Below are 17,103 nucleotides of genomic sequence, written 5' to 3'. Positions count from 1 at the left end.
TGTTACATTCTTGTACATACTTTTTAGAGTACTGGGTGGCAACATTTAAATCTGCTAAACTTAATTATTTAAGGACCAGAAAAGTAGATGTTTCTCTAAAGTCACAATTTTAAGTAAAAAAAATAGAAAATGTTCCTCATTTAAGTGCAAAGAAGCTACTAGCAGCCTGTTGAATAAATAACTGATTTCAATATTTCCCCCTTTCCACCCAGTCGGTTCTTGGGCCGGTTCAGAGCCAGTGCCTCTGGAAGCAGTTCTTTGGTCAAAACTGGCAACAACGAAAAAAAGGTTCCAGAGCATCACAAACTCCTTTCAGCCTGTTACACAAGATAACTCACTAATTTAATCCTTGAGTGACGGATTAAATTAGTGGAAGTGCACCATTAGACAGTGACATAGAGGTTTCAGGTAGGTTTGATGAGCATTCGTCACTAATAATTAAGAAATAGCCCTCTCTTATTTAGACTTGCAGATAGGTAAAGACAATACATTTGTGTTTTTGGTATTCATTTGTATAAACAAGATAGATATTTTATAGTTTTTAACATGCTGGTGCAACCCTTAAGTTATTTAAGTTTCAGTTATTCAGTAGGCTTTAGTTGAAAACTATAAATCAGCATTTGCTCTGTATACATTAAATACTAGTTTGTTGCATTTTTCTTGCTCAGCAGTACTTTTGATGGCACTTTAGGTGCCCCCTTCAGGAATTGCCCTTACATGGGGCAGATTTTAGTCAGGGTCACCCTGATCTGTTTGACATGCTAACAGTTGTTAAGATACAAAACAATATGCTGATAAAATAAACCATTATAGTGTAATTCAAAATTGTTAGAAGATATAACATATTAAGCTTGGTTTGAATAATGTTATACAGAGATGTCTGATGTCTGAAGATGACTGATAAAGACGATGCTATAAAAGTATTTGGTTTAGGCTTTGAATATTTCTGACTGCAGGCACCATGTTGCCACAATAGAGCACCGACACAAGCTAATAAAAAAGCACAGAAGATGACACTCAGTGTGCCAAATGTGCATGTTTTATAACTCCAAAGTAACTTTTGAAACATCAAGATAGAGCATCCTTATCTTGTTTGTTGTGGTTTTAGCTTTGAATTTTAACAACGTTGGACGCAGCATTCAGCCACAATAAAGCACCGACACAAGCCAATAAAAAAGAAACACATAAGAAGATGACAGTGTGAAAAATATGCATTTTTTATAACTTCCAATCATCTTTGGAAACATTAAAATTGACGGTTGTATCTTGTACGCTGGAGTGAATATATCTTTCTAAATGCGTCACATAAAATGTTGTAAACTGAGTGGCGTCCTTCTGCAGAAGAGCTCTCTTAATTGTAAGTTCTTTTAGGTCTGTCCATCATGTCCTGCAACCTGACTCCTTCTGCTTTCACTTCCCAAACATCAGCTGAGCGGTATCTTATGAAATCAGGTCACACCAAGTTGAGTTTGTTTCAGTTTCACCTCACACTTCAAATTTGTTTGTTGCATTAGTAATTCATGGTACCTGACACAGAGAGCAGTAGAGATTCTCAGTCAAACTGTATGATACATATCAAACTGTATGATACATATCAAACTGTATGATACATTTCAAACTGTTTTTACAAAAACACCTTTATAGATAATGCCCTTACTCAGTATCATGAGAAAAATGACACAGAGCTATAGAAAACATCTGCGCCATCAAAGGCTCGTACATAAACATTATAAACAAAAGTGGAGCAACAAATGCTCTGCAGCATGAAGTAAAACTTTCCAACACTGTTTTCACATCCTGCAAAACTATCAGAGTTCTGCTTAAATTACAGATTAAAAAGAAAGAAAATTAGACCTTCACTTTCCATGTATCAATCCCAAAGGTATAAGTGAAAAGGAAAATCCCCCCTCCTTCTAATGAAGCGTGGGTGGTTTGAAATTATATCTCTAGTTGGGATCATAGTCTCTGTTTTGCTTCATAGTTGAGCAAGAGACAGCTGTGGAACTGAAGGACAAAAACAGCTGGAGTCAGGAGCCAGAGTCTCTGGGTAACACACACACACACACACACTGTTGATAAAACAGGAAGAATTGCCTAATGTCAGGCAACATTCAGACAGTCAGCCGTCTTTGATCGTATGAAGTTAATATCAGTCCTGTTTCCATCCACTTACCCAGGGTGACAATAATTCTCACACTGATTCTTTCCAGATTGACTTCAGAGCAGCTGGGAACACCTGTGTCCCAGCAGCTGCTCTCGTAATGTCCAAATGAAGCGGCTAACTTCTACAGTAAAGGTATCATCATCATCATCTCCGCGAAGAGGAACATTATTTACAAACCCACATGAATTTAATCTTTCAAACAGTGACATGAGAGGGATCCAACATGGGCCTATCATACAGAGACATAACAGAGATGTGTTAATGTAGTACAATCATATGCTGTGAGTAAATATTAAAGTTCACTGATGCTCCCACAAATCTCTCACTGCAACATGGAGTCGTTTCAAAGATGGTTTTTCATCCTGCATGGAAAATGTTAGCTAAGCCTGGAGCAACAATTGTCAATGTTTAATAATTACATTTTCCTGCTATCTCTTGATCTCTCCACTGTCTTGAATGGCTGCGTTTTTATAGACCAGAGCGATGTTTTGGTTATTGTTCGGCTGTTCAGGTGTCTGGCTGCTTGTATTCTGTCTTCTTCCAGTCAGCACAGACATCATTTTGGACCTGTAATGATCCCCAGCCAGGAAATACAGAATTGGATCGATGCAGCTGTTGATGCTTGCCAGCGGCCTGGTGATCTTGTACGTAAAGTTGACAATGTTAAGGAACTTACAGTTCATATCTAAGACACGCGAGGTGTAGTAGAGGGTTCGTGTGATGTGAAACGGGACGAAGCTCACCGCAAACACCACCAGAACGACGATAATGAGCTTGATCGATTTCTTACGGGAGGCGTTGCCATGCTTGCTGGCAGATAATCCTTGTCTGGGCCGGCACAGAGCCCGTGCCATTAAACAGTAACACACCACAATGACCAGGAAAGGGACGCCAAACAGAAGCACCATGACGACAGAGCTATAGTCCACATACTCCTCAAATGCTTCCTGACTGGTGGTGTCATGGCAGAGAGTGTCGTTGTCCCTCCTGGAGGTGGTGACAAAGATGATGTTGGGGATCAGGCAGATTGTCACGACTGTCCACACCATGCCACACACCAGGTGGGCGTGCCGCGACTTGACCAGGGTCAGCGCCTTGATGGGGTGGCAGATGCCAAGGTAACGGTGCACGCTGATGCAGGTGAGTAAGAGGATGCTGCAGTAAAGGTTTGCATAGAAGAGGAAACGTACTGATTTGCAGGCCACAACTCCGAATGGCCAGTGGCTGCGGTTGGCGTAGTAGTAGATGAGGGTGGGAAGGGAGAGGACGTAAAGGAAGTCGGACAGAGCGAGGTGAAACATGAACACTGTGCTCGGGTTCCACGGACGCATTTTCAGGAAGAGCCACAGAGCTGCTGCGTTGAGCACGAAGCCAACTACAAACACCAGGCTGTAGGACACAGGCAGCAGGATGTATTTGAACTCCTCGTCAAAGCGGCAGCTGGAGTTGAAGATGGAGGGGGAAAACATGGATTGGTTGGGTGCTCCAGGGCTGCTGAGGAGGGTTTCCATTGTGATACTACTTCTCAGTGCAGCACTCTCAAGCCAGGGAAATTATAAAACCTGCAAAATAAGAAGATTTTTGAATCAGTTGAAAAATTTAAAAATAATACACTAATGAGTTGATACATCTTTTTTTTTTTAAGTTAACATGCATCCATAACTTTAGTTTTCAAACAGAAAATATGAGCTGTTATCTTGCTCTCTTTAGACCTCTGACTACTGGTTGGATCATGTCAAAGATGTCAATTAGAGACCTAAATTAAATTGGGTCAGTGTTGATCTAACTTCTTTTTGGCAACTTATAGAGCAAATACATTTTCAAGCAACCAGTGATGAAAATATCACTTAGATGCTGGTTTAAGGTTGCATCAACCAGAGTCATATTTTTCTTCAAATGTCTTGAACAGACTGTTCACATCATTTACATCATTTAAGGCAGTAAAGCTGCAAAGTAGTATTGATAGTTACTTAACCCTCCTGTTGTGCTGTGGGTCAAATTGACCCTTTTTAAAGTAAAAAAAAAAATAAAAATGTTTAAAGTATTTTAATGCTATGAAACTTCTTCTGCTTGGCTTAATTAGCGTAGACAACATATAAAATGAAAATGGATCATTTCAAACATTTGCAAACCCCCCATCCCCTGCATGTTAATATTACATAGATACTGGTTGTGGGTCAATTTGACCCTGCAGTAAAAGTGGAGGCTAAAAGGGGTCACAAGTGTCAAATACTACATTTTTCTTTGCAACTGTGTTCATTGAACCATGATCTGTGCATATTAAAGAACACAAATGCACTAAATATTGATTTGAATGGTTTGTAATGGATTTAATAATGAGATTTAAAAATGTGAATTGCGATTTTTTGGGGTTCTGACACTTGGATAATTAAATATGCCCTGGGTCAAGTTGACCCAGCAACATCATTGCTGTCCCTGAGAAAAGAACATAACAGGAGGGTTAAAAGTGTTTCATAAAAAACATATACTTCAGCAAAGTATCATAAAGACAAAAAATTCACTGATGAATCCCTAAAGTTATGTATAAAATATTGAGATTAATATGTAATTATCATTTAAGCATTTATTGTTGTAGGTGGTTAGCTGGAGTATTTTAAATGCTTTATGGTATTATATAACAACGTGAATAATGGCTCTTACAGTATATTACACAATAAGTGTAACAAGTAAGCTTCAATGTAACAGACATGTGAACAAAGTGAGTCAGAGTTAAGTCTTGTAAAGCACGAGAACCTAACAATTTGACCTATGCGCAGTACTTCAGAATATGCACTTATTACATTCCACTGTAGTCTGATAGTTTGAAGCGTTTCGACCAAAAAGGAACATTGTAACCACATCCATACAGCGCTTTTAGATTATGCACGTGATTCACAACGTCAGATTTAGTCGAGATATTCCAATCTCAGTAATAAAATAACCCTGCTATCTATCGCTACTCACCCACACGGGGATCCTCAAGACGTGCTGGTCTCGCGCTGCTTTCTTCTCCAGTGACTGAGGAAAGTGTTTGCTCAGTTTTCAAGACAAAGTCGAGTCGCCGATTCTCTCACACTTGTTAACTTCTTCTTCACTCTCCCCGAGCCGCACATTAGACACGCAGGAAAAGTTTTTGTTCGACGAAGGTGGAGTAGGAGTGCATAGCTGCACCACGACTGGCAAGAGCGTCAACAACACTGAACGCTGCAGGGTGAATGGAGAGCACGCTGTAAACTACTACTACTCTATAGAGCTGAAATGAGAAGTCAGGGTGCTGAGTGGACAGAACTGCCGCCCTACAAGTCCTCGGTTGAAATCCCTTCCTCTACTTATTTACACTGAATTAACTTCCTCTTTCATAGAATCAAATACTTTCATAGATCTGATTAAAACCTAGGTAGCAAACCATTTTTTTTGTATTTTCCAGGTCGAATTCTGGAAATAAAGAATTGCAGCAGGTCAAAGATCCCACTTTCCTGTAATTAAACTCTATTACTACACATTTCATGTTATCAAATGTTGTATTATAAGTCACAATTTTAATGTACACGCAACTGTGAAATAAATTCCCACGACATGTTGGACTAAGACTCAGCACTGTCAGACCACAGCATCTAAATACTGCTTACATGTTAACACCTCACATGAAGAAACAGCACTCTCACAAAGTTAAATGATTATACTTCTACTTACACAGCTCTTTTTTGCTGACACCTCCACACTGTAGTAACATTTTGAATACACATCTCCTTTATGATATTGCTTTACTCAAACAGAAATTTAAAAATCGCTTCGAACAGCACCATGTGTCTCATTCTCAGGACAACACTTAAATGCAGTAAAGACAGAAATGCAATATAAGTTAATGTTTGCACAGCTGTGAAGTCAACACAAAAGTGTGATCATAAAGGAATAAAAGTAAGTATGGATGGCCGATGCAGTCGTCAGAGACAGATCACAAACTGAGGTGAGATGAGACTCTCTCTTAATAAGTTACCGGACACTTAAGTTTGATTGATGCACAGCCAGGAACAAGATCATATCCACCCAAAGTTTATGAACACATGAGGTCTGAAGGACTCTTTTTATGATTTAGAGTGTTGATAGTCGTTAAAATATGACTCAACTCACATTCAAAGTGCATGCCTAACAGTTACGTTCAGTTTTTTGTTAGTGAGACTGAACAGCTGAGGTGAGTTCTCTCTTTTTTTAAATGTTTTTTGATGATAGGACAGCTGAAGAGAGACAGGAAACATGGGGAGCAGAAAACATGCAGCACATGGGAGCGGCTGGGAGTCAAACCAGCAACCTCTGCAACAAGGACTGTGGCTTCTATACGTGGGGCGCCTAGACCGCTAGGCCACCAGCACCCAGACCGCTAGGCCACCAGCTCCTTTGGTGATTTCTCTATTTGATGAATAAAATATAAAATGCTGCAAAGGTATGAACATATGCGGTAGTATTTTTTTTTTTTCCATGGCTCAAAACCAGATTCAAGGTATATTTTACAGTATAAATCCTGATATTTGTCTCACTGTAGAAGGAAACAATTTTCTTACAAATGGAAAGTCCAGATGCTTTCAACCCATTCTCAATATGTGTGTCTCTGTGTGTGAGCTTCAGTTGTTCACATTTCTGGAATGTGAGTGGGCCACTAACAAAGCATGTTCTTCATCCAAAGCTAGTTCAAAGTGCAGCATCGGTTTATACAACACCTTAGAGCTGGAAAATGTCATCATGTAAACAAAGCTAAGGCCATGTATTAATTTGTCCTTTGTTAATACATCCTCATCCTTTGTTTACTTCGTCTTTGAGTCCCTTCTTCAATCAGTGTTTTGCACTCAACACTAAACTTCATCTCCAGTGAGCAGTAAAGTGTATGTGCCTGGTTTGATCCAAGCGACATCTTAAGTCAGATTTGAAAGCCATTTACAGTCTTGTATGACATGCCTAATCTTTGGCGCACAAACACAAGAGCAATTTACTTTTGGTGTACTATGAGACACTGACACTTTGAGAATGACCTACAAGAATATTTGCATGTCTATCCTTTTTTTGCATCGTGGGAAAACCCTATCACACACTGATAGTCATTCAAGAGGGATTATTCGTTCTTAAAAATACCTGAATGGGCATGAGGGCGTCAATATTGCTCAATCATATCTCAACAATCAATTCTCAAAACATGTTGTTACATAAACCTGTCTTGCAAAACCCACATTCAATTGACCATGGGAGTATTAAGAGAAAATAACATTAAATTCCTTCCTCCCTTTTCCTTCCTTCCATGTTGCCAAAAATTCCCAGCAGGTGACGATCTCACTGCCAGCCTTACAGTGTGTGTAGCAGTGACTCATTGGTCACTGACCTGCTGTCCTTGCTGTCCCTGCTGCCAGACGAAAGAGAGACGTGTTTGGTCATGCCTTAATAAGTAACAACCTCAACTGAATACCACAAGCAACAACAGAGATGATCACATAGCAGATAAACCAGGTATTTTGGGACTGGATCCACAGTTGTCTCAACTCTAGCTGCTGTGGTGTGTTATTTTACTGAGCTGATAAATGCAACTCTCACATGTTTGTTTATGGACCTGGCCACAGTTTCAAGCAACCTGTAATCAGAAAAATTACAGCTGTAATCTTATTTATATACAACGTTGAAGGGTGTTATAGGAATGTTTCCCAGTCAGTCATCCAAGCTTAAATGTTAAAATGTTTTGATGCACTTTCAAGGAAGAACATCTGAAACAAACAAAAGAGTTGTGTAAAACCAAAGAGAAAAAGAATGCTTCAACTCAGTCCTAGATGACATGTTAGAACATTTGCATCATGGTTTGAACATGTCATTTGAACACTCAAATGGAGCAGATTTTAGGGGGCAATTCCTCCGATTTCATGCTCCACATCATGAAACAACACTCGTGGCTGCAGGGTAACAGTCAAGAGTTGTTTATGCACTTTACTTCATAAAGGTTGCATAAAACATGCGCAGCTGACATAAGTGCTGATTAAGTGACATGATAACAACAGTATGACAGTAAAAGACGAGCTATGATAGGCCCCTCTGAACCAAATTTACAAACAATGCTCCAGTAGATATGTACACTCATGGATTTCATGCTCTGTAAGTTTAATCCTGGGCTTTTACAAGCTCAGATCCAGGCTCAATGATAACAGGGTAAGGGTGAGCATACAGTTGCAGGAATAGAGATGAATTGTAAACATCGGCCTTGAGTGAACACTGCGAATTGAAGGACTTTGTTTTTATATTCATTTAAAAATCATTTAAAGCAAGATCGATGAGACCTTGATGTACTAATCAATATTTATACAAGTGTCAGTAAATGGAGGTTCGCAACACGCCTTTAATTCTTATCATCCAGCTCTTTCATCATCAATCAGGAAGGATGGGTGACTGTACTGCAGGAGCGTCCTGTATTGTGGTTCCTTTGCAGTGTGAACTCAGACAAACTACTGATATTGATTGAGAAAAATACAAAGAAGGCAGAGCTGTGGTTACGTCCAGCTGAATCCTACCAGATCTGGGCTTTAATAATTCTTCCAGTTGTGATTAAGGAGACTGTGAGGCATCGTACCATTAACAGTTTTTCATTTGTGTGTGTGTGTCAGTTCCAGTTCCTTGGCAGGTTCTCTAGGATCCTGCGCCTGTGTGAAGGGTTTGTAACTCCTGCAGCCCGTAGATCCTCTTCTGTGACACCGCTGTAAAGACAGACACACCTAGCTGTTAATTCAACAGTTGTCCACACTAGGTTTTTATATATGCAGTGCCAACATATTTACACAACAAGTGCCAACCTGACATGTCACGCTCAGACACTCACTCAGATCATGAGTGTGGCTTTCACATGGGCTCTTGTAATTTGATCAGGCCCTAAAGCTCAGACACAAGTCCTAGTTGATTCTGTCTAGTGCACACAAAGGCTTTCTCTTCAAACAAATATATCTTCATCACATTAAGAATGAAATAAAATTATTTTAACAGGAATTATAATTCTTGCTGCATTCTACAAATGCATAACAGAGCAAAAAGTAAACTGTAACAATATGTGTAATTTTTAAAAGGGCTAGGAGGTCAGAGGTGAAAAATACTGATCGGTTATGGGTATTTTGAACTAACACAATATAACAGTAGTAGAGGTTGCATTAAGTGGATCTGTTGTTTTTCTAGAAGACACTACAATGTCTCACAGTTGTTGCAGTTTTCATCTACCAGATGTTTGCTTTAAAAAAAACTCAAATGTGTCACAGCCAGAGGCATGTCCAGAGGGGTGGACAGGGTGGTATGCCCCCCCAGGAAATCTGATTGACCATCCCAGTCACTATCCAAAAAATCCTGAACTATGATTAGCTAGTCGTCTTTTCAGAGATGAGACTCACCTCAAAATTAAGTATTTGGGCTGTGTTGCAACGGACTGCTTTTATTTGTGTTGGTATATTTCGGACATGCTAGCACAGCTTCTCTGTGAGTCTTTTCAGAATTAAGCTTAGAGTATGTTGCCGCTCTGTTGTGTTGTGGGGGTGAGTTTTGGGAGGCAGGACATGACATTAAAAGCATGCCATGAGAGCCACAATGTAATATTTACAACATGATTGCAAACAAAGCAACAGAGGCCTGCCGCATGAATACTTTTTTTGCATTGACAGATGTGCAGGGACATTCGCTGTTGTCATCCAGAAAATGGTTCTGCTTTTTCAGCTTCTAATATTTTTGTTTAAACTGTTATGTCTCACTCTTCCAGGTTCACTCTGTTTGCAGGGTATAAATGTCATCACTCTTCTCACTTGCTGGGAATTTTTCAGGATACTTCTCGCTGAGCCATCACATTGGCTCACTCTTACCTCAGGCAGAAGTGTTACTAGGAAATTTTTACAAGTCTTGTAAAAGTTAGGTAAAAAAATGTGGCCTGTTTGCATTCACACTTGCAGCCCACCCTGATAATTTGGGGACATTTTCAGGAGTTTTGTGCATATTTAAATGAAACTTAAGATACTTCAATCTTAGTAGTTAAAATAGATATGATTGGTGGAGACAGGAATGGTAAATAAATGCTTTTCACTCTTGTGTGTGTGCACAAAGACTTCATATCACCCATGCATAAGGCAGTGCCCCAGTTTGGCCACTCCAGTTAAAATAATCTGGACACACCCCTCACTCCAGTGTCTGAAACCTGCAACATTTCACCTGTCATTAAATGTCAACCACAGTTAAATTTGACCAAAAAATGTTTTTCAGAAACATATTTCCCAAAATCATTTTACCTGAAGTAATCCAGATCATCCCAGCCATTTAGGCTGAGCCCCAGGGTGTATCTCTGAAGGCCCAGAGCACTGAGAAGCTCCCGCACTGTCTCTGGTGCACCTTGGAGGACAGACACCTGCTTTGATATGAAACAAAGAAGGTTTTATATTTCACAAAGGACCAGGACCCAATAAACTTTATGAACTGTTTTTGAGATCAGTGTCCTACCTCTTTTTCCCAGTTGTAGCCTCTGTCCCCATGCATGGACGGGCCGTTTCTATAACATACTCTCTGGTTGGGTATGGATGGGCCTCTCAGCTCGGTCGGGAAAAAGTCGACTTCACTGAGGGACTTGGCGATTTGCAAAGCAGTGAGGGAGTTGTCTCCTGTAGGTGCTGGCGGCTGCAGATCCACAATCCAAGGAACAGTGGCCTGACAGTGTGCTAAGTGAGAAGGGACATAGGGGAAGGCAGACTGCTTCTTAGCTGCTCGAACAGGATTGGTCCTTTCTGGGAGGATCTGATGTGGATCCCTTCTGGCTTTTTCCCTGATGATTGCTGGGTGATTCATGTATAAGTTCCTCAGGTTCTTCTCTGGCAGGATGGAGTCCTGAACTGCATTTTTACTGTGGTATTTTTCTTTTGGATGTGAAGTCTGTTCTTGGTACTGTGGTATAGCGTTACTTGAGCGTGGAGGAATAGGAGATTGTGTCTTGGTGGGGAAAAGCTGGTATGAGGAGTTGGTTTGGGGTGCATGAAGCTCATTTGTTGGGGAGCACTGGGGCAGGACGGAGGGAATTTCAATCTCCGTAAAGTCTGATCTGCATCTAAGTCTCCTTTCAAATGCCTGACGTCCTGAGACTTTTGGAAGCTGCAAGGCCTCGTTTCCAGACCAGATCACCTGAGGGTCCTTCCGCTGGGGGAGAGCCTCCTCCACCCTGCGTGTCACTGACACACCCTCAAAGATGAAATAGGCTGGATTGGTGTAGCTGCTTGGAGTGAGTTTGGGAGGAGCTGCTGATAATCTGCAATAAAGATACATAAATTGAGTTTTGTCGGCTGAGAAGGATTTCATATTTCTCAAAATATCATGGCAGCAATGCATTCAACATCTCCTCTCTGTCTTCGCTCTTCAAGGAATGTGTCCTCACCTGTTTACTGGAACACGTGTCGGTGCAGGAGACAAGTGTCCCTTCACAGGATCTTTCTCAACGTGAAACAACTCTGTAAAAGTCAAATCACAGAAATTAAATAATGCATTTTACATAAAGCAAGATGTTTCAAAAGTCTGTGTAGAGTGTGTAGGCTGAAGGCAAAGTCAGGTTGCATCACACAGCAAAGTGATGTTTGTGTGTGTTGTGATGTCTAACCTGGTGACATTATACTCATCTGTCCTGGTTTCAGTGTCTCAGGATGCATCTGGTCAGGGTCATTCAGTCAGAAGCCAAAAGAGGAAGTGGTCGATAGATACCAACAAGTGCAAAGCCAAGCCAGGGATCATTGAGAAACCAAATAGAGGAAGCAATGTGAGACTCACAGGAGAGTCAGAGAAAGCAGTGCCAGTGGAGATGGAAGTTTAGCAGGAAGTGATAGTGCAAGCAGGGCAGAGAGTAAGACAGGAATAGTTCCAGCTAACCCACCATAGGTTTTCTTCCTTGTTCCCCTTCGGTCCTTTGGCACATGGATCCTCACACGACCTCTAATGGAGCCCATCTCCTCACCACGGTGACTTAGAAATGTCTCAAACTGCTCGGATGCACTAGGGAGGATGCGCAGAGCCACACAGCATTCACCTGTTGAAATAATATTTGATAGACCAAATAAGTCACTACATCATCTCTAGGTAGACATTTCTGGCATTTTTCCTTATATTTCAAACAATTTCTTCAGTTTTGGACACTGGTGTTTCATTCACTTTGTATTTTCAGCACTTAGAACGAAATTTATATTAAAAAACATGTAATAAGTGCTTTGAAATTTCCTTAATTCAGCAGCTGCAAGCACCCTGGTCAGTGATTTTTTGGGGGTTCTGACACTTTTGGATAACTGAATATGCCCCGGGTCAAATTGACCCAGGAACATTATTGCTGTTCCAGAGAAACCAACATAACAGTAGGGTTAAACTAATTAGGGCCGGATACAGACTTAACAGGATCATTGTTGAAGCTGAAACTAAAGATAAACTATCATTTAAAGGATTTTTTTGGCATTACTACAAACCAACAGGAGTATTATGTAATGAGTAGTTAATCAGATAAAGCGTATTCATCAGAGGACCAACCGTATGACTCAAATCCATCGCATGACTTGACAGACAACAGTAGTTGCTGATCCTGAAGATACTCCATGTCAGACATGATTGGCAAAAGCTGGAACAGATATTAATAAATCATAAGTACACACTTTATTTTAAGAAGCTAATAAAACTTTTAGCTGCACTGGAGCAGACTGAGCCTCTTACCTTGGGCAGTTGTTTGAAGGACCAGCCCAGTTTGAGAAATCCGGGAACATCACAGCTCTGCGAATCATTCTCACTGGAGCGTCGTGTCTCTGCAGAGAAAGATCTGAGTGTCACTATGCTGCATAATGCTTTGTATAGAATGTCTTTCTAAAGTGACTCCATACCTTCAAGGCAAGTGGAATGAAATTCAATGAAGAACTTTGCCTTGCTTGCAGTCTTCACGATGGCCTCGATGCCCTCAAGCTCTATCCAGGCTTTCTCCACACTTGACTTTTGTTCTGTGTGAGAAAATGTATCACAGTGCTGTTCAGGTAATTAAGAGATTGAGTCGTATTTATTTTGTTTGTTGTGCTACAACAATAAAAGCACCTGTTTTGGAGCTGAACTGTGACGTCACTCCCACTTGGAATGTGGCAAAAACAGGTGAGTGGTCACTTGTGAAGATGTCATCTGTGCATCCTGGTAAAAGTAACATCCATTTAGTGTTGAAAAAGCGAAAAAAAAAACTCTAAGTACTTCAGCTACATAAAGTGTACAGGACTGTTGGGAGAATAAGCAGTGAGTGATATTTCATAAGATGTGTCAAAGGAGTGATTCAGGACTCAGAGGGAAGTTTCTCCCATGTGTGTGTTATGATTTGATAGCCTGCTGAAGTTATTCTGAAACAGAAGCTCAGCCCGTAACAAGAGGAAATGACTCTGTTTCTCTCTCTGGACCACAGACCAGGATGTAGGGTTGGACCGTGTTCATTTTAAGGGTTACTGACATTTCACAGTGGTAAGAATGAAAAAAGAAACATGCCCCATATATCTTATTTGGGTATGCTGCATCAAAATGTATGGTTATGTCTAGACTTTTGCACTGCCCTGTGTTTACTACTCTTATACATTTTGCCTCTTTTTTTCACAACCTCCATTTCTTACCGTAAGCAGTGCAGATGATGTGTGTGTCTGGGTAGGACTTCCACAGAATCCTGTCACACCATGAAGGAACATTGACTCTCACCTATAGAAACAGATGCATGTATAATGTCTTTAGTGTAAAAATGAAAATGCCTGAGTAAGGAAATGTTAACAATGATGGTTTTCTTAATTCCTGTAATGCCAGACAATCCATTTATAGTGTGTGTGTCACATGTCACTCACAACCTATATTTAGAGGCTGTGGCAGCTGCTGTTAAAGCCAGCTTACTCCGCAGACCCCTTCAATATGATTAAGTTACACATAAGGATATCTTTGGAGGTGAGTCAGTTTTACACTTTAAATGCTTTGAGGGTCTTTTCTTTGTTGTTGTACTTGATGCCGGAACTGTGTGGGCTACATATTTAGCATCAGTGGCTGTTATACAATAAACTTACAGGCTAAAAGTCTTATAAAATAAATACCATGTCAAGATCAGAGGGTGAAATGTTATTAAGAACAAAAAAATAACAAGTCTGAAGCAAGGTATTTCAAAAAGAAACATTCAACTATAAAATCACCTGTGAGCAAGTTTGGATCTGTTGGTCCTGACTTTAACAGCTCTCAGCCACATGCTTGTTTCTTAGATCTCATAGGTCTTAGAGACACATCAACATGTGAATATCCACATGCCAACAATGCCCTCACAAGAGCCATCTTATTCACACTGGAAAATCTTGATAAAGTTTCAGAACTATTACTTTTTTTGGTGTCTGAGCCTTTTTGAAGTCACTTATTGTTTCAGCTGCGGAAAAGCATCCTCTGTCTCACGCTTCAACCATGGTTTATGTGTATCCCTCATCCTGTTTTTCTGAGGTGCAACATGTTACTCACCCCTGAAGTTTTGTACTTCTGCCAAAGGTAACAGTCTCGAGAGCCTCGTTCATACCGATATGTGGGCGGGAATGCAATCTTCTCTTCCTCTTGAACAGGACAAAATGAGAGGAGTACAAAGTAAGCAAGGGCATATTTATATTGTAATTAAACAGCCAGATAAGCAGTATGTATTGGTTAATACATTGGTTCTTTTTGATGTTAAATAGCACATTGGTATAGAGCAGTGGTCCCCCCAAGTAAAAGTTGGGACCCCCTGGGGGGTCACAAGATGTCTTCCAGAATTTTTTTTTCCAAGTAACTTAAAATTGTATATTTTACCCATTATTTTAAAAACATAAACAAAAATGGTAGTTAGATTTAATATAAAATCTTCAAAATATTTGTTGTATGCCTATTCTGCTTGTTGCCAGATGACTCCTAAGGTTAGGGTTAGTTAACTGCTAATTAATAAAAGCATCAGTAGCAGCACATGTGTCTGTATGTAGAACAATTTTCTACAGACCAGCTAAATGAAGTATGAAACAACATTTAGTCACTTTGAGGGACAGTAAGGGTTGTGGGTGTTTGGCACCTATATTTTGGGGATCAAGGGATTAAATGCTTAGGAACCTGCCAAAATGAAAGATAAATACATTGATTTGCCATTAAACTAACACACAAAAAAATACAACAAGAAAGGCAATCATTCATTGTTTGATGAAATGTGGAATTATTTGACATTTCTGTTTGACTATACTCCTTTCATTATGAGCCTTAGAACTAGTTCCCCAATGAGTTGACTTTCCTATTTGAGGAGAGACATTTCAAAGAAAGGTAGAAAAATTCTGACATAAAAAACTAAAATATTGTGAAAAATGCAACGGGCCTATCATACTTAAATACCCTCAAAAAAAAAAAAATACTATAAAAGTTAGTCAAGGTTGTAAATAAACAGGTTAACACTGAGGGTCAATAAAAAATATACAATAAAATGTATCAGAAATGTTGTATTTTTCACTACATCAATTAATGACGGTCTAAATGTATTCCATCATATTAATATGAATATACAGGGAAATAAATCCCTGGTGCTCCCTGATTTGAGCTCTCAATATAGATCAGAGGACAAAAGCAACTGGAAACTCACTGAAATTGAGAAAGGCCTTCCTCTTGTGTCTCTCTCGGGTCAGCTGATCTGCACACATGAGCTCCTCAAACTCCCTCTTCGAGACATGTTTCAGGATGTCCTGGAGTCACAGAGAGAATTATTAACATCAACGTCTAGAATTTCATAATTGACTATTATAAAAGTCTTCAAAAGTGTTTAAATCACAACACTGTCAAAACACAAGCCATGAATGATAAAGAGAAAATAGCTGTTGGTCTCACCTGTACATCCAAATCGAGTCTGTAGTTGAGGTCTCCACACCAGAACAGATGCGTGAAACGCAGGCTGATGTCAAAGGCGTTGAGCTGTCTGTCACCGAGAGAGAGCAGCCTGAGGATGTCCACAAAATTCTGGTTCCTCCTGAAGATGGTGTACACAGCATCAGATGATTATAAATCTTTAAACATTATGTTTTAATGAAACAATGCCACATATAATCAGTCTTGTACCTTATGACTTTCTCACTTCCAGATGTCAGGTGGCAATTAACAAAGCCAAAAGATGTTCCACATAAGAGGAAAGAGATGCCGACAGCCCCCTTGTTACCTGAGACAACAGATGTGTTCAACATCAAATCTTTAGTCCCATAAATTTAACATTTTCTTCATAGTAATCATACACTGCTGTACTTTTTTTATCAGTAAGCTAGGAGTTCTTATGATGTGAGATCATGCAGGGCAGCATACCTAATGTGTTTCCCAAGCCAGTCTTCACACTGGCTGTGTTCACATGACTGATTCGACTCCCGTGCTCTGGCTTCACAAACACAGCCAGCCTCATATTCCAGAGGGACTGTACTGCCACCTATAGGAAAATGCACCACATTACATTAGGAGCACAAGAGCAGTCTACCACTAAAATAGCATGTAATTACTGTTTCCTCAACTGATGAGGCCCACTTCTTTAAAGTCAGGCTCCAATTTAGGTCACACAAATACTGACACAGACACTAATTTTTCAAAATAAATCATCAATGTGAGGAAATGCTATCATTTTAGGGCATATGAAATGTTGCAGGTTCTGGATGACCCAGTTGAAAAAAGTAAAAAAAGAGAGACATTACTTGTTTGAAGTCGATGTGAGTATAGCTGCGAAGGGTTGCTTTCACATGTTCTGTCCACTCTCTCTCCCCTTGTGCATTTTCCTGAGTCCCCAAGGCGTAAATGTCATGAGGAAGCAAGGCAGTCGACTCATCAGGGGTGTGCCCCAAACCGCAGCAGGTCACCCAGGACTGCAGGCTGCGAGGTGGAGGGGAACCACCTGCGTACAAATG

General features: G+C 40.2%; 2 protein-coding genes across 4 annotated transcripts in view; both read right to left on the bottom strand.

Moving 5' to 3' along the window:
* Nucleotides 1–1,196: 1,196 nt before the first annotated feature.
* On the bottom strand, nucleotides 1,197–6,426 carry p2ry4 (pyrimidinergic receptor P2Y4). The gene is made up of 2 exons (XM_034689161.1): nucleotides 5,129–6,426; nucleotides 1,197–3,726 (listed from the first exon to the last, which is right to left on the bottom strand). The coding sequence occupies exon 2, from the start codon at nucleotides 3,673–3,675 to the stop codon at nucleotides 2,593–2,595; it is 1,083 nt and encodes a 360-aa protein (XP_034545052.1). The 5' UTR covers nucleotides 3,676–3,726; nucleotides 5,129–6,426; the 3' UTR covers nucleotides 1,197–2,592.
* Nucleotides 6,427–7,742: 1,316 nt separating this feature from the next.
* inppl1b (inositol polyphosphate phosphatase-like 1b) overlaps nucleotides 7,743–17,103 on the bottom strand; it is a 36,012-nt gene continuing 26,651 nt past the window's right edge. For 2 of the 3 annotated variants that reach the window (XM_034689325.1, XM_034689326.1), the window contains 16 exons: nucleotides 16,894–17,090; nucleotides 16,517–16,634; nucleotides 16,280–16,376; nucleotides 16,052–16,190; nucleotides 15,810–15,909; nucleotides 14,681–14,769; nucleotides 13,810–13,891; nucleotides 13,256–13,345; nucleotides 13,051–13,164; nucleotides 12,887–12,975; nucleotides 12,707–12,794; nucleotides 12,066–12,218; nucleotides 11,577–11,649; nucleotides 10,655–11,450; nucleotides 10,447–10,565; nucleotides 7,743–8,886 (listed from right to left, as the gene is read on the bottom strand). In XM_034689325.1, the coding sequence (XP_034545216.1) occupies nucleotides 8,793–8,886; nucleotides 10,447–10,565; nucleotides 10,655–11,450; nucleotides 11,577–11,649; nucleotides 12,066–12,218; nucleotides 12,707–12,794; nucleotides 12,887–12,975; nucleotides 13,051–13,164; nucleotides 13,256–13,345; nucleotides 13,810–13,891; nucleotides 14,681–14,769; nucleotides 15,810–15,909; nucleotides 16,052–16,190; nucleotides 16,280–16,376; nucleotides 16,517–16,634; nucleotides 16,894–17,090 (2,438 nt within the window). In that variant the 3' untranslated portion in view covers nucleotides 7,743–8,792. The remainder of the gene's footprint in view (nucleotides 8,887–10,446; nucleotides 10,566–10,654; nucleotides 11,451–11,576; nucleotides 11,650–12,065; nucleotides 12,219–12,706; nucleotides 12,795–12,886; nucleotides 12,976–13,050; nucleotides 13,165–13,255; nucleotides 13,346–13,809; nucleotides 13,892–14,680; nucleotides 14,770–15,809; nucleotides 15,910–16,051; nucleotides 16,191–16,279; nucleotides 16,377–16,516; nucleotides 16,635–16,893; nucleotides 17,091–17,103) is intronic. The other variant, XM_034689327.1, reaches the window with a different exon arrangement.

This window comes from Notolabrus celidotus, chromosome 8 (assembly GCF_009762535.1).
Source record: "Notolabrus celidotus isolate fNotCel1 chromosome 8, fNotCel1.pri, whole genome shotgun sequence".
Classification (NCBI taxonomy): Eukaryota; Metazoa; Chordata; class Actinopteri; order Labriformes; family Labridae; genus Notolabrus; species Notolabrus celidotus.
Note: the sequence above shows the minus strand (reverse complement) of the source record. Positions and strands in the feature narration are given on the sequence as shown.

What these genes read in the sequence shown, in the direction of transcription:
- p2ry4 (XM_034689161.1), bottom strand. Translation starts at nt 3,675, where the DNA reads ATGGAAACCCTCCTCAGCAGCCCTGGAGCACCCAACCAATCCATGTTT.